The sequence below is a fragment of the Ictalurus punctatus genome, chromosome 16 (assembly GCF_001660625.3).
Source record: "Ictalurus punctatus breed USDA103 chromosome 16, Coco_2.0, whole genome shotgun sequence".
Lineage (NCBI taxonomy): Eukaryota > Metazoa > Chordata > Actinopteri > Siluriformes > Ictaluridae > Ictalurus > Ictalurus punctatus.
In genome coordinates this window covers 15,650,942-15,677,438 of record NC_030431.2, presented here as the reverse complement: position 1 = coordinate 15,677,438, position 26,497 = coordinate 15,650,942, and the positions used below count along the sequence as shown (strand labels likewise).

Below are 26,497 nucleotides of genomic sequence, written 5' to 3'. Positions count from 1 at the left end.
TTGGAAGCATCTTGATGGAGAATATTGTTTTTCAAGTCCATGCCTCAAAAAAAAAAGCCCAAGGAGGAACAACAAAGTACTAATTGTGATTTTTTTTGTTGTCGATGATGATGATTCCATAATGTTTTCCTCAACATTGAGTGATTCCATAATTTTTTTTTCTCTACTTGATCTGATTTTTAAAAAATGCCATTAATTCAAATAAATTAACTTAATTTGTTTTTAGTAAGTTTTACGAAGCCAGAATGTTCAGCTATTAACATCCTATTAAACAATAATTGTTTTGTGTCATATCTGTTATTTGTCTATTTGCCCAGAAGTAAAAAAAAATAAAAAAAGCTGGGTGAGCATCCTCTAAGTGTGGTGATTCCATAAATTTTGCCTGGGGTTGAAGATAACGTTATAAATGTAGCTGTAGGCAGGAGTGGTGGTGGTGAAGGGTTTTCCCAGGCCACCACATACTGTATATAGCCCTAGGTAATTTTACAAACATCCATCCATCCATTTTCTGTGTTGCTTATCATTCGCAGAGTCACAGGGGTGCCTGTGCCTGGAGCCTATCCCAGGGAACTCGGGGCCCAAGGCAGGGGACATCCTGGATGGGGTGCCAAACAGTCGCAGAGCACACACACATTCTCATACACATTCACTCACTATGGACAATTTAGGAATGCCAATCATCCAACAATGCATGTCTTTGGATTGTGGGATGAAACCCCTGAAGCACAGGGCAAGTTCCATAGGAGAGAATTCCAGAGATTCATTGGCACAACAGAAAGTCAAAACTTAGGGATGGCAAGTATGGCTGATGGATCTGAGCATACTACAGAGTGTATACAAATGGAGTACTTCAGTCAAATACTGGGGAGCATGGTTATGAAGTGCTTTAAAGGTCAGAAGAAGAAAATGAATGAAATGAATGAAAGGGAATTGAGGTGAGAAGTTAAGAATGCATGAAATAAAATTCCCTTAAAGGAAATTCAAGGTAATGGTATATCCAATGTAACAATGACTCATGCATCATTCCAAGATGGAAGTAAGGTGTAATATAATCAGTCATCTCAATTAGTAGGTTTTTCATTCAACTGATTATTCTGTTTCACTCATTTTAAAACATAGTGTTTGCCATGAGAGGTTACCATTTCCTGGAAAAAGCTAACTCAAGTTAAAATGTTGAGGCCATAAGTTAATCGTCACATGGCCACAAATGAATATTTTAAGGCCACAAGTTCAGTTTCTCACACAGGATACTTAACTCATGGCCATGAGAAGCATAACTAATGGCCTCAGAATATTAATTTATAGCCAACCATATCACCTCGGAGCATTGTAGATTTAAAACATTTGGAGTACATCCAGTCCTTTATGTCACTGCGTGTTCATAATGTGGGGCTGGCCTGGCATGACTGTAGAAGGTCATGTAGTAATGTAAATTGTGTCATGGGCATAACAGTGGAAACTGAGACATTTTAGGTTGCTATTTGGAAGCAAACAGATCACTAAAGAAAACACTAAAGGCCAAAAAGAGGTCCCTGGGGGATACCACGTATGGGGGCATAGATGTTGATGTGTCACATCGTCAAACACTTGTAATGTTGTGACGTACCACAGTTTTCTCAAGTCCTCTTGGAAATGCTGATTAGCAAAAGGGACAAGATTTACTCAATTTGGTTTGGACTAAAAGCATAGTCAGTATACTGTAAATATGGTAGCATCATGTAAATAAAATGATGTGACCATGTGAAGAAAAAAAAATGTGAGAGATGCAGGAGATTTTTCTCCTGGTGTATAAAAATCTGCTGACATTCTGACCTTTCATATGGGGAATCAGAGTAAGACAAGTGGAGTGTAGAGAGATTTGTCATCTGTTGTGTGAAAACACATTTTATGGCATTTAAATTGTCCAATTTAATCACAGAAGCAATAGCTTAGATTCCTGATAACATTGTCAGTTGGCTGAAGCCTATCTCATATATGCATACACACCCACACACACTCTGTTTCTGAGCTCTGCTTGACCTTATACCCAGAAAAGAACTTCGCCTGTGCAGCTTCAGGCACTGTAATCTGAAATCAGTAGTTTTAAAACCAAACTGCTTATGTAAGGAAACATATTAGTGTCTTTTACAGGCTGGAGTGGGTTCCGCAGGACTCAACACTGGACACAGGGACAGAAAGGCAGAATATCTTGGCCATTGTGAGATTTTAATGGGCCAATTTTCTGTCAAGTTTGTACCCACTAGCCAGAATGATCCAGGCAGTATTTTTTATTTGTTGTTGTTTGTGCTCTAAATCCCTGCTTGAAAGCTGGAAACAAAGCCAGCACTTTGAATGACACACAAGTCCCACTGGTGACAGACCATCACCTCAGCCAATGGTGCAAGAAATTCCTCTACCAGCTCCACTCAGTCCAGTGAGGTATCAGCCACAACACCTGCCATCTCTCCTGGCTCAATGGCTCAATGTGTATGTGTGTGTGTGTGTGTGTGTGTGTGTGTGTGTGTGTGTGTGTGTGTGTGTGTGCATATATCTATGTGTGAGTGTGTGGGTGATTCTTCTTTTAAATTTGGGCCACATCACTCGATGTGTGAGACACATGGGACCTGGTGGACAGTGTGTTTAACAGCGTTACCGTTCAATCACTTGGCAGACATATTTGTCTGGGGAGACCCATCCGGCGATGAGGGACACTTCAGTGATGTGTGGAGCAGAACAACTCACCGCACTCGGAATACAAATCGCGGTTAAATGATGATCTGTGCTAATTCAGCAATGCTAAAGTAATTTACAGCAACAATAATAGCTTCCATTACTGTAGCCCTGAGGGTGATTGATCGAATTTAAACCATCAGAGGGTCATTTTTACAGAGGTGTGCTGGCACAGATTGAGGCGGCAAGGTCATGCAGCGAGCACAGCGCTAAATAAATCCTGTTTCTGTAATGCAGAAGCAGCAAATCCTGCTCGCACACAAGCATGGCCCACCGAGAAACATGTCAGACAGAGACAGCCGATGCACAAACGCCATTTCATACAGTGTTCCCCAGTCTCCCTCCCTGCTTCTTTATTCATATAGCTGTCTGCTGGGCTAAAAAAATAGTTTGTCTTCAGACAGGAGAATGCTGCTCGCCAACACAATGGTTGGGAGGTGTATTGTTGAGGTGCAGGGGGTAATATTTTGCTGTTTTGACTGGCAGCCTTGTAAAATGAGAAGCTCAAATGCTTTTCCCTGTAGATGCTGAGATGTCAGTTAGTGTTGGTTACTTTGACATGAAGGCTTAATGAAGAATCCCATAAAATATAAGGCCAGCTTGGGGCATTTATTGTGGAGTCTCAGGATTGGGATTTGTGGAACATCAGTGGTGCGTTGGACTGCTCATAACTATTATATTTATATTTTTGTTCCATAATATATAATACTAAAATAAATTGAATTTATCTGCCAAGGTTCAGTTGCATTTAATCATGCAGTCTTATAAATTGCAGTCTTATAAAATCTTGGTGTGTATTTGTGCATTTTCATTTGCAGTTATCTAACCTTTAAGGGAGCAGTTTGTCATTTTAACAGTCCTCAGTTGCCATCGACAAATGTATTGCAATTGAAAACATTAACAGGCCTTTCCCTCCAACCCAACCAACCCCACCTATTTCATTCAAATTCCATATCTTTCATGATTGAATTTTAGAGAAAATGGGCAGACTAGCTCTGCATAAGCTGCGGAGAAACCAGCAAAATACAAACAGAAGCCTGATAGGGAAAAAAAACTGACAAGGAAAAAAACTTTGAAATTGAAAATTTTGGGGAAAAAATTTAAATTGAACATTTTACTAAGATACAGCCCCCTCTGAAACTATTGGAACAGCAAGGCCAATTCTACTGTTTTCGCTATGCATTGAAGACATTTGAGTTTGAGATCAAAAGATGAAGATGAGATGATAGATCCCAATTTCAACTTTTATTTGCTCATATTGACATCTAGATGTGTTAAACAACTCAAAACATGGCACCTTTTCTTTGAACCCACCCATTTGTTCAAATTATCAAAAATATTGGAAAACATTACTGATAGATGTTTCTTGCTGCCCAGGTGTGCCTTATTAAATTCAATGTTTAAAGAATTATTAGCTCTGAATGTCTACTCTTGGTTTTAGCCTTCAGTTTCACATGTAAAGACTGCATTTGTTGTTAAAAAGGATAAACCAACATGAATACCAGAGAGCTGTCTATGGGAGAGAAGCAAGACATTTTGAAGCTACAGTCAGAAAATAAAATCTATTAGAGCCATTGCACAAGCATTGGGCATAACCAATACAACAATTTAGAATGTACTGAAAAAGGAAAAAAAAAAAACACTGGTGTACTAACAACCAGACATGGAACAGGTTGGCCAAAGAAAACAACAGAAGTTGATGACAGAAACATTGTGAGAGCTGTGAAGAAAAATCTAAAAACAACAGTTAGTGACATCACCAACAACCTCCACAGGGCAGGGGTGAAAGTTTTAGAAACACTTTTAATAGTTACAATGTTTTGTATCATGTTATGGTAAGTTTAGTGGACAGTGGATGTAGAATATGGAAAGGTTTTGTCTTTTAAATAAAACCTGCTCCAGCTCATATCTGCTTATTTGAAACCCTAGCACATTTTGGATTAGAATGCTAAGCATTTGTCTTAACCTCAAGCCAGTGTTTCCTCTATGACCCTGGGTTATCTCTACCTATACTGGCTAGTTCTGTTTCTTCCATCATGTGCTGGAGAGCTAATGAATAGTGCGTGTCCTGCTGCGGCTGAATCATCCAGCTAGCCACTACATACATATTGGTCGTGCCTGAGCTATCAGTGTATCCCCAATTCATAAAAGTGTCAAGAAAAGTGCTTGTTAGGTCCAAGCACAGCAAATTTTTCATGGGCCATTATCAAGACTGTATTACATTATCAATCTTAGTGCTATTTATGCATAAATTATAACTGTGGCTGTTCACTGGTGAATGGATTTTAAGGAAGAAATTTTCCATAATGAACACCATTTGTTAATGAGGAGAAAAAAATGGGTGTGACTTTTATGATTATGGATTGTCAGATTTCACCCCATTTCCCTATCATTACCATCAGCAAAGACAAAACCTTCCCATACTCCTGCTGTGGGAATACAGAAGAGAATATACTGTATTATCGGGCAGCACATTGTATATAATATATTTCACCCCTGAATCTTGAGAGCCCACTGGTGCTCTAATCTTTCCATGTGATGGCTCAGTCTGGTCATCAGTACTCTCCAGATTGAGCTTTGAGAATCAACAGCCTTCTGTTGTTTTTTTCAATCCAAGCTTAGTTGAAACATCTGATTTCTTTAACTAAGTGGACTCTGGATTTGATGAAGCATTATGGCTGGGGGGGGCAACTGTTTAAGCTTAAGGACAGTATGATTGTATTAGTAATCATGAGCATGTGAAGTCTTCTTCCAGTTATTCAGTTCTTGTGCTTGTGATCTAATCACCTTCACAGGCAATTAGAGGAGCTCCATTAATTATCGGTGCAACCAGACGGGCACTTTACAAAGTCCACAGGAAACTTCATCAAAGGCCGAGATCCACAGGAGAGTGATTTAACGCCACTTTCTGGTAGCTTAAGATTTAATGTCTTCCTAATCAAAAGGGATCTGTGTTTTTCATCCCTGATATTCAGAGCTTTTATTAAGTCTTTATTAAGCCTTTTGTGGGTGACTGCGCGTGTGTATGTACATGCACGAGTCTGTTTTGATGTGCTTCATGCATATTGCAAGATCAGTGCAGCCAACATCATTGGATTAAGGAACTGTTTCCCATGGGTGAACATGACACTGATACGGAATAAATGATTCTGTCAGAGTACTCGAGTCTCAGAGCAAGCACACCAGCCACATGAATATAAACACGCAATCAGCCATGATGTACGTGCAGATCATAACAAGGGACGTACTCTTAGAGAATGAAATGGACTTACTTTGCAGGCCAAATGATTTTTAAACATCCCTGCATAAGTAAATAGAAAAGATCTCTTGTCTGAATGTCACTTATTTTGAATGTATTAGTAAATAGAAAATATCGTAGTGAGTATTTTTGAGGGAAAAACAGATCTGTGTTCATTCTCAATCCGGGCCTAATGCCAGATCGGTATTCCATGGAGTGTCTCGTCCTGTCCAATTTTAAAACTCTCAGTGATTTTTTACATCTTGTTCAATCTTCAAAGAAAAAGCATGAAAAATGGGTGAAAGTTAGTTGCCTTTCAAAGAGAACGAGACGTTGCGTTTGTGCGACGCTGTGGGAAGCGCCCTCATGCATAACTGGCATTAAAAGCTTGTGTAACATCATGCCTATTTATAGGCCTGCTGTGATCAGGTGACGTGGCAATTAAGCGTGTCGCGTGACTGCATGTCGGTCGTTTGTGTAACGCTCGCAATAAGACACTTCATTTCCTCTCTATCTTTTCAAAAAAAAAGAAAGAAAAATCTCTTCACTTTTCTATAAAAAAAAAAAGAGTGAGCAAGAGAGAATTCAGAAAGTGTGTTGCGCCTTGCTCCCATTTCATCACGGGGACGGATGGACACACTTTCTCTGTGAAGTTTTTAAAGGTGGAGCATGCCACAGCAGCCCTCAAGGGGTCTGACTGTGAGCATTGTGAACGCCTTACAATTAGGCAGCTCCGCTCATGACTTGCTCTCTTCTCGGCCGAAGGGAGGTGGGTTTCAGAGCCTCGCGGATCTGGGCCAGCCGCTGCTGAGGCAGCCAGCCTGCTCAGGTCCTGGGGATCTCGTATGGATCTGGAAGAGGAGTCATCGTGGGAGTGAACTGCTTGGCTATTTAGCTATGCCAAAGGTGGAGGAGGCGCTTGCGAGCCACCGCTCTCCATCGACGGCAAGTAATTTAGGGGGGCCTGCTAGGTAAGGCCACCTCGTCATTGATTGGCAAAGCCTACGCGGCAGCGCCCCTGTTAAACCTTCAGCCTGTCTGGTGGTGCACTTAATGCCATCGCTGACAGGTTTTGTTAAGCAAAACAGCAAACGGCGGCGTTCAGCCAGTTCCTTCCCTGTCGTGTCGAGTTCGCCCTGGCATCCATGAGTGGAGCCTGGGCCAGTGCTAGTGTGAGGGAGGCACACAAGTGTGGCAGCCCGTCTCCCCCTGTGGAGAGCCAGGGGGACCGGGCGGCCACAGTCGCAGCCTGCTAATAGGCCTGATCTGAGAATTATCATAAAGGCCAAGGAGGCAAGGAATGAGCGGTCCTGATGGGCCACGGAGGGACGTATCAGGGGACGTGAGGTTGTCAGGGCAGATAGCCCCCAGTGCTACTGTAGGGCCTCCCCTAGCCAAGACTGTCCCAAGTTTTCAGTCTTCTCTAGTCAGCGAGCTGTCACAGGGCACTGAAAATCTGATGCTTTCCCTCCAACAGAATGTGGAAAAGTTAACATCACTAAAAGACCGTCTGGCAGCGTGGAAACTACTGCCAAATGTGTCTCCATGGGTTCTGTCTTCCATAGAAAAGGGTTACTGAGTCCAGTTCAGAGCTCGACCCCCCCCCACCCCAGTTCAGAGGTGTGCTCACCACAGTAGTCAACACAGAGCAGAGTCCAATGTTAGTGCAGGAAGTAAGATCCCTGTTGAACAAAGGGGCCATAGAACATGTACCCCGTTCCCTAAAGGAGGTAGGTTTTTACAGCCATAATTTCCTGGTCCACAAAAAAGATGGGAGTTTGCCGCCAATTTTAGGTCTGCATCATCTGAACTGTACTCTTCGGACATACAGGTTCAAGATGCTGACGTTCAAACTTTTTATGGAACAGATTCAGTTTGAGGACTGTTTTGTGACGATGGATCTAAAAGACGCATATTTCCACATATGAATATTGCCCAGTCACAGGAAGTTCCTGAGGTTCGCGATTGGAGGCAACGCATACCAACATCGGGTTCTTCCCTTCGGGCTAGCTTTATCCCCTTGCACCTTCACAAAGTGCATGGATGCTGCTCTAGCTCCCTTGCAACTCCAGGGCATCCGTGTACTAAACTACTTGGACGTCTGGTTAATTCTAGCACGATCCAGGGAACTGGCGCTTCAACATCAAGATGTTGTTCTCGCCCATATGAAGAGCTTGGGGCACAAGTTGTACCTCAAGAAAAGTATGCTTCCTCCAGTGCAGAGGACACCTTTTGTAGGGGTTATATGGGATTCTACTAAGATGACAGTGTTTCTATCCCCAACACACGTAGGGTCAATCCTATCAACATTGAGCAAGACAAAGCTGGGTCTCGGCATCCCCTCCAGTTTCTACGGGAGACTGTTGGGCCTTATGCCAGCAGCAGCTGATGTCATACCATTGGGCCTATTGCACATGAGACTGTTTCAGTGATGGCTGAAAAGTCGGGGATTTCGTCTGAGGACAACACCTCTGAGAGTAATCAGTGTCACGTAGCGATGCCTACGTGTTCTGAGAATTTGGAGGTGTCCGCAGTTTCTAGCCTCGGGTCACACTCTAGGGGCGTCTCCTTATCGCAAGACGTTAATGACAGATGCCTCCCTCACGGGCTGGGGTGCGGTCTTGCGGTCAGCTGTCCAGCTTGTGGTCTTGGGAGCGGCCCATAAATCGCCTAGAGATGCAGGCCGTATTTCTATCACTGAAGTTCTTTCTTCCTCAATTAAGAGATCAGCATGTGTTAGTTGTGACAGACAACACAGCGATGGTCTCATATATCGACCACTAGGGAGGGTAATGTTCGCACCCCCTGTTCAGGCAGGTACAACTAATTCTTCTCTGGGCAGAGGGAAAGTTTTGGTCAGTGAGTGCAATGTAAATTCTGGAAAACTGGAATGTCGGGGCAGACATCCTGTCGAGTTAGGGGCTGAGACCCAAGGGTTGGAGGCTCCATCCCTGTGTGTGCAGAGCCTGTGTGCTCTCCCCAGTCCAAAGACATGTGTTGTTCACTGATTGGCATTTGTCTGGGATGGATGGATGGATGGATGGATGGATGGATGGATGGATGGATGGAACATATTTTAGTAGGTAATATATGTAGTGCTTATACCTGTATTATGTGCCAAAATGTAAACATCTCTATTGAGTCAATGAAGAAATGGCAGTGGAAAATGTTTTTTATTGAATAAGACAGTCTATATATATAATGATGAACAGATAATGAACAGATCATACCAAAAACACAAAACCTGATTTCCAAATCACAAAATAATGAGTCTATAATGTTTTGCAAATTACCACTTCAATCATAGGAAAGTATTTATATAGATATGTGTGCTCTACATTTGAAATTGATCTCAACATTCTTCTTATGTTGTGAACCGGTTTCTTACTATATCAAACTTGTCAAATGCAGCCAAAATGTATTTTATTCATGTCTTCTCATGAAACATTATGCAATTTTGTAATCTGGTGGCAAATTATTACTAGACAAATGGGTAAGCCAGAGTTCAGTAGAGAAAGTTCTGGTCAATAGTGAAGGGTTAATTCTTTACTGCTTTAAGCAGAAGAGAGAAAAAAATCCATGAAGGCGATAATATCCAGGCTGTTGCTGGGTGTTAATGAGGCCTGAAATGTCTTAGAGAGTTTGATGTAGAGCAGAAGGTGGTGATGAGTGACCTTGGATCTGCTGATTAAATTATATTGCCACAAGGTCAATATCACTCACAGTACATTTCTGTTACTCTCCTGGCTTGGTTGTTATATTACAGACAAGTAGATGAAAGACAGTCCTGTCATTACCTGTTCTCCAGCATTAACCTTTTACCTTATAGTAAGAGATATTGATGGTAGCAACTGAAAGCTGTCAGAACTATGACATTGTCAAACCTTGCCATAAGTCAAAATAAAGTTCAACTTTGTTTCAGAGTAGATTGATAGAAGACAGACACATAAAAGCCAGAAAAACAGAAAGACCAGTTTAGGTGAAGAATATTAAAGGAGCAGAATATTGAACTGTCAGTACTTTTTAAATAAGTAGGTACAGAAAGAGGAGACACCTTCATTGCTCTATATTGTAAATCTCTGTCATTTTATTGATTGAAATGATGGTTGAATTTAAACACAGGGTGATCTATATTTCATTTTCTCTCTGATTAAAATGATTTCACCAGTATGGAGCAACATTGATTTTTTTGTTCACATTGTATGCACTTTCAGAGTTTGCAGTTCCCTTTCTACATAAAAGCATTGTTAAATAATTGTTTTAAAAAGTGTATGACATGACTATTAATTTTTTTCCTTTACACTCTGGTTTCCATGTTCTGAATGGATGTTACAGTTGGACAGAATAGAATATAATACAAGACAATAAAGTAAATTTCGATATGAAATTTACCGGCCACATTATTAGGAACACCAGAACATCTGCTCATTCATGCAAATATCTAATCAATCATGGCAAACGCTCAGTCCATAAATCATGCAGATACAGTTCAAGATAGGAAGGCTATGGTTTACTTAAATGGACAATTTAATATTGGAAAAAGCCCACGTGACATTTTTCCAATTTTTAACTGACTAATTTTGGTGAGCTTGTGCCCTCTGTAATCTCAGATTTCTATTCTTGGCTGACAGGATTGGAGCCCAGTGTGGTCTTCTGCTGTTCCGTATTTTGTGGTGCCTTTCTGCTCACCACAGTTGTAAAGAGTGGTTATTTTTTGAGTTACCTTAGCCTTCCTGTCAGCTCAACCAGTCTTGGCATTCTCTTCTCCCCAGAACTGCTGATCACTGGATGTATTATTGCTTTCCTCACCATTCTGTGTTAACTGTAGAGACTATTATGCGTGAAACTCCCAGGAGATACTGAAATACTCAAACCAGTCTGTCTGGAATCAACAACTATACCACGGTCAAAGTCACTGAGGTCACATTTGTTCCCCATTCTGATGTTTGATTGCATGAATTAGCAGGTGTATAGGTGTTCCTGTTAAATTTTCAAGTGACTGTATGTATTGTATTATGTATAGCTAACCAGTTATTTATTTATTTATTTATTTATCACTAGTTTTTTTAATCTTTGTGGCAGTGTTAGCTGTTGTGTTGTGTAAGCAGATCCCTCACCCAGGCCTATGTGGTTGTGTCTCGCCCACAGCTCTGCGAGACAACCGGATTGATCTGATCCGAGCCTCGTGGCAGGAGCTCACCATCAGCATCCGTGAGGTTACACTCGGAGATGAAGGGCTATATACTTGTTCCCTCTTCACCATGCCTGTCAAAACAGCCAAGGCCTATCTGACTGTACTGGGTAAGAACTACAGGCACTTCACACAAATGCTAACATTCTGCTTGTCCCTAAAGTGAAGCCAGCACTTAATATTGAAGCTAATGTTGAATCTTTTTACTATTTTTATATCCAACCAAGAATTTTCATTTTTCACACCTTAGGGCAAAGCAATATTGCTTTATTGTTGCAGAAATTTTGGTCCCTTTTAATGAGTTCAGGAATCACTGAAAAGCTTGACAGGAAACCAATATCACCACACCAGAATCCTGCAAAATTAGTCTCTTTGAGTTGATAGATAATTAGATTTCAACCTCATAAAGTGGTGGGGATGTAACAGATCTAACGTTGTTGAAGATCTGAGTTTAATGAGGCAAATTTGAGCCGTCACAGGCGATCACAGAAGACTGGCCAGAAGACAGTTTAATTAGTCTTTTCTATTAGGATTTTTTCCCCTTTACTTTGTTAGTCGAAAGTCAAACAAATGCCATTGCACTGTTCCTGTTTGGCATTCTGGGTAATGTCAATACAGCCAGGCCACAAATATTGCTTCATTCCTAATTAGGTGCCCAATCACTTAGTATAATTTTAATTATGCACTGTATGTCATTAAAATCATTATCTGAGTTAATGTTAGTGTGTGCATGTGTGTGTGTGAGATAGAGGGAGAGTGTGAAGAAGCCCACACAACATTAAAGCTTGTTCATTGTGAATCAGGGTATAATTAATTCAGTGTCCATGTTTAATGATGTAAGAAATATATGTAATTTATACATTTATAATTATAAGCTATTTCAATTCATAAGGCACATTCTAAAACAGCTTTTAAAACAGTGATTAAGGCAAGTGACATTATAAAACAAGACATTTGAATATTAATTGCCAATGATCATTTCACCACTTCACTTAAATATATGAAATGATCTCTTGTTTCATTGGTTTCTCACAGTTCACTACAAATCATGATAGTGTATATATATATATATATATATATATATATATATATATATATATATATATATATATATATATATATATATATACGTATATGTATATGTGTATATATATATATATATATATATATATATATATATATATATATATATAATAGTAATACGAAGACTCTTAAGATCAAGGATATATGTTATAGTTTGAGTGATCAAAATACCAAAATTTCCAGACCAGCTCTGCTTAATAAAGCACTCACTAACCTGTAAACCTTCTAAACTAACAAAAGGAGCCATAAGGAAGATCAGCGATACAGCTTCTGAGCTTGCAGTGTATGTTGATTTTTAATGCATGGTGCACAATCATGCATGCTTTGTACTTTTAATATAAATGCATAATCAGTCTTGCCCTTTGAGGCATAATTCACATTACAAAAAAATTCAGTCAAAAAGATCCCAGCATCTTTTGTCCCCTATTTTTCCTGAGTGATGTTTCCTATTTATTTTTCTGTCTTGAATTATCCCAATAAAAATCAAGACCTCTTACATGCTTTATGTAGTTCATGTTTGCGCATTAACACGGTCCTTAAAATGTTCAGAAATAGAAAAATGGCTTAAGAGAATATCACAATGTATAGTCTGTGCATTTTGTAAGCAACATTGTTGATCCAATGCAAAATTTGATATCAAAAGCTCTCTGTAAATTGTAAAATAGAGAACACTTTTTCTTACTTACACAAACGTATTTGTAGTTGAAGTAAAAGAATGATAAGTTTAATGAAATTCATCAATGTCACAACCTCCATTTTATCAAAGATAAAGTTTTACTCTGAAATGCTATTACAATATGATCAAATACCAACTATGAATAAAAGGTCCAAATTCAAATTAACCTCAGTGGAGGACAATGCCCCAGGCAAAACTGGAGGATTTAAGCATGTGATTGTAGAACACTGATAAAATATTTCAAATGTGTTCATGTTCCACTGCAGCAGATTTAGAAATAGCTCCTTTAATACACTTGGTCTGGGGGCTTTTTCCCCAAATGTCATAGCCTTCAGGCAGCTTTTTCACAGACCACATTGAATAGAGACTTTGTGGTCCTGTTATCCATTTTTGGGGGGTGCATCATTCCATTTTTTCACTTTTTGGCTAGTTTCAGCTTAGTGCTTTCTCTGAGTGCATGTGTGCTTCTCTGGTTGTTCTTTTATGCAGGAGTACCAGAGAAACCGGAGATCAATGGTTTTACTAAGCCAGCAATGGAAGGAGACCAGATCACCCTGACATGTGTTACTTCCGGCAGCAAGCCAGCCGCAGACATCAGGTGGTTCAGGAACGAGAAGGAGATTAAAGGTAGAGAAGCATGGATGAGTCCAATTTATGTTCAATCATGATCAATCAAGGTATTAAATCATGTATTAAATGGATCTTTGCATGCAGTCAAAACAATGTTTTGTTACATTTATCTCTCATGGCTCTATATTTTAAATAGCAGTAAATTATGGTACTGTAAAAGCACTCTAAACGTTTAGACTGGTCTCATGCTTGTATAATTTGTGTTTAGAAGCAAATTAATTGGCAAGGTCGCTTACAATCCACCAAGTGGATTATACTCAATAGACAAAGTTTGCTATTTTTAGGTCTAACAGATTAGCTTCCAGTCATGCTAAGATTCAGTAGAAGTTTATTCGTTATTGAAATAATAAGCAGTGAGTGTTTTCAATTCAGTAAAGTTTTATTTGTATAGCACTTTTAACAATAGACACACAAATCAAGAACCAGAACCAGGCTCAAAACAGAACCCATCCCGTTCTAGGTAACACCAGATGGTGTGATTGTAAATTATTACTCTACAACTGTATATTTTGAAGTCAGTACTAAGTGTGTTGAATGGATGTTCAGTATGAGCATATTGTGAATAAGAGGCCTGGGATGAGCACATGGCTGTTTTTATGATTACAGGTACAAATACGGTGAGTCTGTAAACTGTCAACTTTTAGATCATCCATATGGGCCCTTCCACAACAACAGAAAGTGAGTCACATGTGGAAATAGCTCTGAGCAGAATTAGAGCGTCAGGATGAAAAGGGCATCACTTGACAGCTAACTCCTACACAGTATATATAAGTTACTGACATATATAATACAGCTAACTGTATCATAATTCTGTTCAGTAGATGTTGTGAAGCTCCATAGTAATGATGCATCTTTTTGGCACTGTATTGAAGTAATATTCTTCTACAGACACATATTTGTGTCAACAGCATACTAGATTTCTATCTCATATCTGACTTTATTGTCTTATTAATAATGATTAAAGCTAGTTTCTTGTCAGTCATTTGTTATCCCTAGAGAGTAGGCTGTATGAAATGCATGTACCATTCTCTGGGTATTTATGCGTGAAGCGTATATACACATATCTGTTTTTGCCCAGTTGTCTTTCTGGTAATCAAGCAGGTAAAAGGCAGCATAATAACTGGAACGTGGCAGCACGTTGAGTGATCGACTCCAGGTTTTCTGTGCTGTGCATTCCAAGCAGGAGGCATTGATTGCCTTTGTTTGAGCACTGTGCAGTGCTCTAAAAATACAGCTGTTCTAATTTGCAACGAGACCATTCTGCGTGCTGTGTGATTATTGCGTCTCTGCCGAGCGAGAAGTGAGAGGAAGCCAGTCTAACTTGGCTTGTTCATTTCCTTGTTAGGACTTCATGCTTGAATAATGGTTTTGGGTTTGGTTGAAAACTTTTCTGCCGAACCCTCTTGGATCGATTTGTTAATGACTGTGTTGACACATGAAATGAAATCCTTGTTTCTGAACTGTGGGTGGATCGCATCAACGATGATCAGATTAAACACACTAATAAAAAAAAATTGTTGATCTTTTATTTTAATGTGTAGCGTGACTTAATTTGAAACATGTTTACAAATAGGGCCAGCTGATATAAATGAGCTAGGAGGGGCTAAAAAAAAAACACACACACACACATATCAAGTAAAGGCTGGGGCTTTTTGTCTTCTAGGTTAAGCGAAAAGTAGTAGCCTTTGTTGAGACTCAATAGTAGCCTTGGTAGAGCTGCAGTTTAAAGGCAAGAAGTGAGTTCACAGTAAGGTGAGTAAGATCCACATGTTGACCCAGCAAGTATGGCTGCTGACAAACTCAGTTTTGGATGCTGTTTCCATGTAGAAAATTAGGTATTTCCTAACAACACTTAAATGCATCTAGTGTTGGACAGGTGAATTGTCTGTGTGCAAGAGGATTATTTTTTTATTTTATTTTTATTTTATTTTTGATTGGACATTGAACTTTCAACTGTTTGTATATATTTTGTGAATTAATTAATTAATCAATTTCTTAATTAATGTATTAATTAATTACTCAATTTATTAATTAATTTACACTTGGAGCATGGGGTTTCAGTAATCACACATTTGAGCCTTCTCAGCTACAAATGAAAAATTGATCAATCAATGAATTATTTTTATCCGAATTTAAATGAACAAAACAATAGGATTACATGCCATCTAAATTCTAAAAACTAGGATAGATTAGATAGTTTATATTTAGAAATATGGTTTTTAATTTTGCACTTTTAAACTTTTATGTAATCCAGCTTGAAGCTTAAACTTTATTTGTGCCACAAAGTCAGAATGGTAATTAGTCTTATATTCACCAACCCAAACACAAAATAGAACAGACTGGAACATTGTAGTTAAAGATAACATCTGACAGTGGATTTAACGAGGACATAATAGTTCGCTGAAGTCGGATTAGCTATAAAAGAGATAGAGAGCTGCTCATTTAACTGTAATTAACAATCAAATATTCAAATAGCATTTAGTGACAAGCTTCAGGAAAATGGAATGACATAAAAATAAGGTTTAACAGAAGAATATTCATGAGGGATTGCTGACGCTGTAGATGAGAAAGCAGCTGAAATCAGCTTATTTAGTTTAAATCCCTTTATATACTGATGCTGTGATTTGCTCTGGATTGACTGATAAACATTTGCTGATAAAACCCAGTTCTGGTGAAGCAGAATTTAAATTCTTATTAACTGGGTTTGTTCTCAAGTTGTAATGAAGGTGTTCTCAGGGCCAGGAGTATATTAATAGTGTGTGAAGTGAAAACAGGTGTTGCTCCCTTGACAGAACTTCTATTAAATGCTTTCACATGCATTTGTTCTCACTAGTGTGCTTGTAATTGGATGTAGATTTCTCTTTTTCTAGATTTCAAAGAAGTACATACTTATGAACATACATAGTGCAATGAATTCAAGGTCACCGCTTGAGGATTTATACATTTATATAAACATATAATATTGTAGAAATAGAGCTGTAACAAAAATATGTAACTTTTTTTCTGGTCAGAAGGAACCAGCAGGTCTTTTGTGGCTTTTCTCAGAGTGTTAAGCTTAGTATATAAGGATTTGCAGTGGTCTTCAAAAATTACCTCTGTTTTACTGCTTTATTGTTTTGTAATGCTTATATTCTTTATTCATCAGTGTATATGATAGATTTTTTTTTTTTTTGGTTTGGTTTGTTTTTTGTTTGTTTTTTGTTTTTTTGCTCCACCGTAAGCCACAGGAGAATCTCATCCATCATGCACTTGAGACTAGTTTTATTTGAGGATTTATGAGCAGGTGGCTTGAATCAGATTCTGAACTGGATATGATGTGTAAATATGTGTTTTGCAGCACTCAGAATTGTCAATCTAAACTCCAGTTCAGGGGAAACATTATACTCCCTGTGCAGAATGTGGTAGAAGTTTTCATCATGAACACATGCATATGAAACAGAGATAGATGGATTCAATAACACAAGCAAAGCTCTTATATACAGAATGAGTTTGCATCAAAAAAATAAATAAATAAAAAGCAGAGCAAGATCAAGACAGAGATAGAGAAAGAGATGAAAGCAGCTTTGCAGAGGTCACAAATATATAGGAATGCTGTCTTTAGGATTACTATGAAAATTAAGTAGTATAATAAGCATAGGAGCATCATGAATAGTGTAGCTAGTGGTAGATTCGTTTGGTATTTCCTTGTGCTAATTGTTACTTTCTATAACTGTGCATGCTCATATATGTGTTTAGTTTTGAGTTTGTACTGTATGTGGGTATATGTGTGTATGTGTGTGTGTAGACACATGCACACGAGTGAGGTGACAGTCTCTGTCATCACTGATTTCAGCACCTCTCCACCACACTCATGGTGAGATAAAGGCGTTTATTTTGGAGCCCCATTCAGGGAATAACAGTCATATGGAAGCAAAACACTGGCATTCTGGCTTCTATTAAATTTTCAGTCTCTGGGTTGCTGGCCATCTCTTTCGTCTTTCCCCTGTGTCTCTTACCTCGCTCAGCAATAAATGTGTATTTTTTTTCCACTCTAAGCAAATCTTCAGAGATCTCTGAGATCAAATATTGCAGTGCTACTGCAAAAAACCTCTCGCTTTCACACCCTCTGTGTGTGTTACTGTGTCCATGTGTTGTGTGTCCCTTTGTCTTAGTTCACTTCCGTGCAACAGTTCTGCTCACACAATAACTCAGTGTTGTGCCTGAATGATGAATAAAACATGGGCTGCGATCCTGTTCTCTATCATACTCCAGTCATGCATTCCACTTCACAGTCCTCTACACAGCACAAAGCTGATACTGAGACTTGCATCGAACACCTTATACAGATTGAATGTGCTTTATCATGGTTATCAGATGAATGGACTTTTTGCACTCTACCTCAGCATGGTGCAGATTAGCCAGTTGGTAAAATATTCCATCGCTCCGCTACACAATTCTGTCTAAAGACTTCCAACAGACATGGGAGAGGTTGAGAAGGCGCACTAATTTCACAGTCCCATAAGCACAGCGTACAACAATATGTTTTGACCATGTGTGTGCATCATGTGTTTCAGTGAGCCAAGTGGTGATGCTAATGGAGTCACCATGATTGTACTCCAGTGTAACTCAGTGATGATCCAGTATAACACAATGATTCTCCTGTATAACACACTTATGCTCCAGTATAACACAATGATTGTAATTCAAGCCTAATGATTTAGTTGAATCAATGCCACAAAATCAACAGAAGTCAAGACCTATTTTTACTCATAATCTATTATGTAGGTGGTCTTAGCCAATATGGCAATTGGTATCAGATCTTGATCTCTGTTGAATCCGTATTGATGTGGATTTCTCCAAAAGGGCAGATTTGGAGCTAATACAGGACACTCATGGGTACCCTTTTGAAACCTAAATGAGAAACAGGATACCTTTTACACTTCAGACAGTCCCACAGACCTCACAGGCATGTGTTAATGAGGACTGCAAGTCTGCCATTTGTGTCAGTGGGACAGACAGCAAGAGAAAGCGAGTGAACAGGGGAACGAGCAGTGACTCTAAGGAAGCTAGCATCTCCTGCTGCTTAAGCTTTCATCCTGTCAAATGGGGGTGGAAGGTGGGGTAGTTCTGTCCACAGCAATGCATAGATATGCTAATGCTCAACCCTCCTATGTAAGCCCAAGAGAGAACTGGCTCATTATGGAAGCTGTCTCAGGTTTAACAGAGCAAATAATTTCACTGTATTAGCAACATCTGGCTAATTTAATGACACATACAGAGTGGTTTTTTTGTTTTGTTTTGTTTTTTGTTTTTTTTAGCACTGACATGTGCTAATGTCAAGACTTTCTCTTAGAGAGATATAAAGAAAACATTTGCCTGAGTTCAATGAAAGTCTTCAAGTCAGAATTCCTTGGCCATCACAAAAATGTAAGTTGATGGTCTGGGAAAACCCATCGGATGCCGCTGTGGCTGAATTCAGGGGGGAAAAAATATGAAAATTCATGTTGAAACAGTATAATCAATTCAGTCTGTGATCACGTACTGTACCAGCCATCAAATTATATGTGATACTCACTTCATCACATCATCATCAAAACAAAGAAGAGTACATACACACTCTATACAGATTACAGTGGATAAAGTTTTAAAATGTTAAATAACCTAATAAAAGGACAGTAAAACAAGACTTTTTCAACAAAACAGAACTCACTGAATAAATCAATAATGATTTCCCTATCAATATTAGCATGAACAGAAATTACGATGCAGACTACAGGTGATAAGAACACGGATGTTGATGTGGATGATGGTGGCAATTAAAGTTAGAATTCATTTCACATTGTAAATGTGTAATTCCATAATTAGATTTGATTATACGCGTTGAGTTTTCAGTAGATGTGGAATGAAATCCTTCACCTTGGAAACTACAATATAAAATACTATAGCTGTCACAATTCCCAGGCTGCCACTTGTCAGTGTTATATGGCTATGACTACATATTATGGTATTAAAGTGTATCCCCTGTGGTGTGCAGTTTGAAGTATAGCCTATGACTTACTCTTGAGTTCTTTGTGCTGTTGAAAATGTAAGTTAAAATGAGCTCTGATTTGTTAAATTGTGCCTCATTATAATTGTAATTACACCCACAGTGTAAGTTTAATAAAGACTGGAAACTCTGGGTGTGTAAGCTGTGTGTATGTAGCAGCAGGAGTCCCCTGAGCCTTATGAAATGGCTACATTATGTGAATGACAGGAAACTGTAAAGTGTTTGTGGTGTGAAGATACTGTAGATAATAGAAATTGAGAGAGAGATTATTAATGCCAACCTGGCTCTCACAATCACGCTGCCACATCTCCTCCTTTCACTGCTCCTGGCAGCAGTGAAATGCCTTGTGTGGATTAGACAGATAATATTACTGAGCAAGAGAAGAGCTAATGCAATACAGTGGAGCTCATCTCGCCCAGTCACGCCACCTCAGATGAAGGATATATCATTCATTATCACTGTTTTAAAATTGCTATAGGTTTTATTGCTCTTTTTATTTTTAGATGTTGTATGTTGTATGTATTCTTCATTGATGAGTATTATCCTTTAATAGTTTCTTGTTTTATGTTTTGCATCCTTATTTGTTTTTAATATTTTTGTTCTGTGTAAGCAGGACTATAAATGGGTATAGAGATGTGCATAGATAGTTAATAACATTGTTCTATACAGAGTATAAATGTGAAGCCATTTGGCTGCCATACAGATCCTCCTTCTGAGCTGTATGGATGAAATGTAAATATATGAACAAAAATGCAAATATAAATTTAGATATTAAAGAAATGTTGAGATGTGCTGCATTTTTTCTTCTACAGCTGCATAGTTTTAAAATTAAGGGTCATTGCAAGACAATATTATGTGTATTCATGCAAAGGTTTTATTCCCTTGCTTAAAAAAAACATTGACTTCAGCTTGTCTCATTACCCAAAGGCTCGTTACATACATTAGCTGGCAGATTTTTTTTCCCCTGCAAATATTAGCTAAGTTAGCTTGATAAGTAAGTTAGCTAGCCAGTTTTGAGTTAGCTAGCTATTTATTTATGCAAAAATTAACTAGTCGATATTAGCTTCCTATGCTATGTAGTTTATGACTTTCATTTAATTAAGACAGACAACTTGGTGTTAAGGGGGGTAAATATTGTGTTTGTTACATGCAGCTTTATTCAGGCAAATCATTTTATAGTTTCATGGTGGTCAAAACACAAGGGTCAAAAAAACAGGCAGGCAAAGTTAAGCAAAGATAATCCATAATCAGAAATGAGGGAAACAAGCAAGGGACAAAATCAGAAAGTACAAACAAACACAGAACTCGAAAAACAATGCTCATACTTAATGGAATAATAAAACATCAGTTCATCACACAGACATAACATAGCATACACAGACAAACTAACCAAGGACTAAGTCAGAACAGGTGAGCACAATCAGGTAACAAACCAATGCCCAGACAGGGGTTAGGACTAAAATAGAAACCAATAAACAAGCAAACTGCATTCATCGTCATGGGAACAACAATGCAAAAGTGGAAATCATAACAACATAATGTTTGACAGGGCAAAATTATGTTTTAAATCAAACCATTTTCATTCTGTTCTGTTTTTGACACAAAACAGACATTTAAAAGTCTGTGAAATCTGAAGGGTTTGAAACCTGAGTCTAAATTTCAGTATGTTTTCACATTTCCTGACATTTCGCACCGTATTGTCTCTTTAGCCTGAACATAAGTAAAGTTAGTATGAATTGTGATATTTTTGTGGAACAGGTTATTTTCTCCTCTCGTTCTCTCTTACTCTCTGTCTAGTGGAGGATAAACTGCTTGACTCTGCATGCAACCTTCTTCTCTCCTGTTGATATGAATGCCTTGTTGGAAATGAGTATTTAAATTCCAGTCCGCTTGCAGCTAAAATGAAATGCTAATCTTTTGCTTCTTCTTCCACCTTTCCTGCCGCTCTCTGTGTTGACTTATGCTTTAGCTGTATCTCTGAATGCCAGGAAAATCGGGTAAGGCATATAGCCTTAAAAGTGAAATTAGCACTGCGAAAGAGGACTATGATTTGCACTAGCTTGTATCCAACTATGAATATAATTTTCAAATGCAGTGTGCGTTTAATAAAGATTGGTATTTGCACATGTGTGTTTGTGGGCACACTGTTATGTGTGTGTGGGTGTGGGCACAATGTAAGGTGTGTGTGTGTATGTTTGTTAGTAACACCTTGTTGATTTTCCTTCATAAATATTAATGTAAAACATGTTGACCTTAATTTTGAACTTGTCTGCTGGCACATCTCCTACTTTGAGAGAGACTGAGAGATAAAGTAGGAAGTCAGTCTCCTCCATTATGCAGATTAATTCCAAACAGATGCATGGATAGATGATTTGATGAGATACCAACATATAAGCAGGGTTCTCATTTCAATTTTAAGTCAGCAAATGAAAATGCAAAAGAATCTGTTTCCATGTTATGCAAAATTCCTGAAAATGACGTATCATGATTAACGCACAGGCAGCAGGGTGGCACTCCAGGGTCCCTGGCTTGATCCTGACCTTGGATTATTGTCTGTGCAGAGCTTCCTCTGAGTTCACTGGTTTCTTCCCACCCCTCACCCCTCCAAACATGCAAACATGCTGGCAGGGGGATTGGCTTTGCTAAATTGCCCTAAGTGTGAATAAATTCATGAAAGTGTGTGTGCATGGTCCCCTGCAATAGACTGGCAAACAGTATGATGATCTAAAGAAATTCTTGAACCATGGGGGAAAAAATCCAATTCTCTAATTCTTATATTATATGAAGTACCTACAGTGTTAGTTTTGTGAGCAATTGTGATTATTGCATTAAAAGACTTTAATCCACATACTGTATTTCAGCAAGGAAATAATATGGATTGCAACTACTTAAAATAAATAAACAGATAAACAAACAAATTTATAAATGCATACATACATGCATACATACATACATACATACATACATATATACATACATGCATGACATAACATGATGCATCTTTTTTACAATACAGATAGAAACATCCTCCATAATGTTGATTCTATTTTTGTTCTAACTTTAGGTCTTATATAAAATGCTCCTTGTTTGTTCTTAACATCATTTTGTGAATGCTAAACAAATGTCTTTTGAATTTTACATAATAAAAGAAATTTCGGTCCTCATGGTGACAGCTGACTAGAGCTAAGGTTGACTGACAGTTTGTAAGTGATAGCAGGACTGGTGTAAAGACAGACAGACAGACAGACTGACTGACTAAGCTACAGAAGTACTTGACATTCAGTGCAGACCCCATCACATTAATTTGCATTCAGTAAAAACTTACATTCAAATTTACATCCAGTACATTCTGAATGCTTTGTATGGATAGCTGACTGATCAAATGGAATCTGAATGCAAATAAGCAAACTGTTGCATTGCTTTAGCTTCTGAGACATTTTAGTATTCTGCCCTACTCTACTCCATCAAATAGATGAGATTCTTCCAACTCTGTTCATCAAATGGTTTCTTTTATTCTGCAGTGGCGAATCACAAACTCTGATTATGCATATTGTGCTGATATTGAAATCAGATTTTTTTTAATGTAGAGAAGCTTCCTGAGGAAAAGTGTGCTTTGATCAAGTCTGTTTTAAGGATTTTTAAATAATTCTCTTTGTTTATTCCATTCAAACTGCTATTTAACTTTTTATGTATGCATTATGATTGTGAATTTGCCTGGTGGAATGCCTTTCTTTAAAAAAGAATGGGGAAGGAAAGATTATCATGTCCCATGTGAAAGCCCTTTGCCATTTGAATGGACATTTATGTGTTTTAAAGAGCACTTTCTAACTGTGTGAAGAATGGCCAGAGCTCCATATTTTTATAATGAGAGGTGGCAAAGAGGTGTGTTCTGCAGCAGGTGTCAGGTCAACACTGGATGGTTAAAAAGCCATTTTCTTTGCAGTCCATGGGCATTAGTACTATTTATCCCTGTTTAGTGTTTTGCTTTATACCCATCTATTTGATACGACTGGAATGAAAACTGCAAAAGAGTACAGATCGTTCATCAGCTAATATTCATCTGTAGTCTGTAACTAATTTAAAAAATGTTTTCACAAATACTACATGATTTGCAATCCCAATATTCTTTATCAACCACCAAGAAGAGAAGCAATTAGGTTTATGTTATTACGCTTTAAAGACTAAACATACACTCACCATCCACTATAAAATCATACAGATGCAGGTCAAGAGCTTCAGTGCTCATGTTCACATCAAAAATCAGAATGGGGAAAATGTGATCTCAGGGACTTCAGCCATGGCATAGTTGTTGGCTGCCAGATGGGCTGGTTTGATATTTCAGAAACTGCTGATCTCCTAGGATTTACACTCTGGAGTTCACATAGAATGGTGTGAAAAACAAAAAAACATCCAGTGAGCAGCAGTTCTGCAGGTGGAAGTGCCTTGTTGAGAAGAGTGGCCACTGACAAGAAGTTTACAGTGACTCATACAATCACTTTACAGCCATGGTGAGCAGAAAACAATCTCAGAATGCAAAACATGTCAAACCGAAGACCTCATCGGGTTCCACTCCTGTCAGCCAAGAACAGGAATCTAAGGCTACAGAGGAAACAGGCTTCCCAAAACTGGAGATTCTAAAAACATCAGGCAATATAACACTAAATTACTCATGATGTGACCTGTAGTTATGTCTAAAAATAAGTTAAATATATTTATTACATACAAATCTCATTAGTGAACATGTGGGTGTGGTTAAATGACAGTGGTGCAGAATGTGACCTACTGAGTATCTAATGAAAGTTAATATGTTGTACAACGTGTGATTGTGACAAAAAAGTTGATATTCATCATGTATAAGGTGTTGCAAATTAGTTGCATGTAAACGTTTTTTTTTTTTCCTATAAGACTGGGTTGATTATAAAAAATATTTTTGTGATATTGAGTATATCAGCTGTCACCGTGCTAATCATGTTTTTAATTACTGCCGCTTATTATATGCATTAAATAAACCTTCTATTCTCATATATAGTTGTATGTTAATTTAATTAGTGTCCCTTGAGATGAAGAGCACAACAGTTTGATATTTACAATTAAATGTAAATTTGTCAATTTTGTCTGTATACTGTTGTGCAGGGGCAAAAGAGGTAAATGCCAGTGGGAAGACATTCACGGTCAGGAGCTCACTGCAGCTGCAGGTAGACAGGAATGATGATGGTGTGGCCTACACATGTAAAGTGGTCCATGAGGCACTGCGGGCTGTCCCACAGCAAACAACCGAGGTGCTGGAAGTGCACTGTAAGTCCTGTCCTAAGATAAATCTGTGCCTTTCATTTAGTGTTTATTTCCATATTAGCTTTCATTTATTCATTTCACTATTATCTGAATTTTTGCCATCATGATTATAATGTTCTGTAAAAACATGATACAATAATGCTATTTTATCATTGTATTGGAATAAGAATCAGAATCACTTACATATGTGACACAAACATAAAAAAAAAAAAAACATTTAAAAAAAACTTAGAGACCCACTCCTGCCAATTCCCACTCACCAGCCAGCTCTCCCCTATCACATGACAGCTAACAACCAGGAAGAGTGAAGGCCAACACATGCTTCCCCTGAGAAATATGAAGCCATCCAACCTTACCTTTTTTAAATGATACTCATGCAGCCTCACAGGGCAGTGTAAAACCCTCAGAGGAAAATCTTCTGCATACATGAACTCACAGGCACCCATGATTGTCACTGTGATTGACAGGGGAGAGAGTATGCCATCACTTCCACCCTGAGAGCACGGCCAATTTTGCTCCCTTGTGTCCTGTCCATGAATGGCTGTGACATCACTTGCATTCGGAATCATGCTTCGAACGCTTTTCTGTTGTGCTACTCAGGAGCCCCATGCTGCTAATTTATATGTTAGAAGAGAGGAGAGACCATAGAGGAGAAAATGTATTAGTCACCACCATGAGAAACACTATCAGTGGGATTAGACTAATATTTTATAGAAAGCGTTTGGATCCATTTCTGCCATGAGCTTTTAAATATGAAGGATTTTTAAACAGAAGTTTCCAAAATTGATGGGTGTAAAATTCATTCTCTGTATGGGTCACTGTTAATGTTAATGTAAAATTGTGAATGTCAAAGTGCTGGGAACACGTCCCCAACACCTGCCTATCATCAATGCCTTTAAATCCAAAGAAATTCCACACCAGTGAAGAGGACCATTTTTGTTTTGTTTGTTTTTATTTTTTTCTCTTAGTTTTTTCTCTACCAGCATTATTTGTTTAGCCACAACCTTCAGTAGATTCATGCATCATTCTGTCTCAAACAGAATCGGTTCTGTCCTTGAACTGAATTGCATATATATAAAAAAACAAAAAACAAATCAAGATCAGTATTTTAGTATGATTTTCTCTGGCACTCTACAGTTAGTCAGTAATTATTAATGATCAAAAGATGACACTAAAAATTAAGTGTTGCAGTTATACTTTATTTACAAGGTATAGAACATAGGTTGTGTTTTGGATATTCAGTATCTATACAGCCGTCTGCTTTTCGCTGGCTAAGAAGCTGTCTGTCCATGCAGATGCTCCTCGTGTGGAGATCAGGCATTCTCAAGCACTTCCGCAAGAAGGAGATGTTCTCAAACTGGAATGTGTGTCTAACGGAAACCCCTCGTAAGTCTTTCACACTGTCTCAACAAACGTTGTTTTACCTTTAGTTTATTTAGTTATTCTGATATTTTCAACGTTCTGTGAGGTTTTTGCATTTTATGGAGTTTTGTAGGTGCCAATAAATGTAAATCAGCTGTTCCATGAATATACTTGGTAATTTAAGAACGATTAGTCTTCATCAACATATGCATGTTTGTTACTGAAACTTTTGTAAATCTAGCAAGGGACTTTTGTTCAGTTTGGCCTCAGAAAACATTTGCACACTGTGAT

The 26,497-nt window shown here is 38.3% G+C and overlaps 1 protein-coding gene across 5 annotated transcripts in view; it reads left to right on the top strand.

The window, feature by feature from the left end:
* cadm2a (cell adhesion molecule 2a) overlaps window positions 1-26,497 on the top strand; it is a 435,685-nt gene that overhangs the window by 376,053 nt on the left and 33,135 nt on the right. For all 5 annotated transcript variants that reach the window (XM_017489959.3, XM_017489960.3, XM_017489957.3 and 2 more), the window contains 4 exons: window positions 11,096-11,248; window positions 13,387-13,524; window positions 24,686-24,847; window positions 26,140-26,230. In XM_017489959.3, coding sequence (XP_017345448.2) covers window positions 11,096-11,248; window positions 13,387-13,524; window positions 24,686-24,847; window positions 26,140-26,230 — 544 coding nt within the window. The remainder of the gene's footprint in view (window positions 1-11,095; window positions 11,249-13,386; window positions 13,525-24,685; window positions 24,848-26,139; window positions 26,231-26,497) is intronic.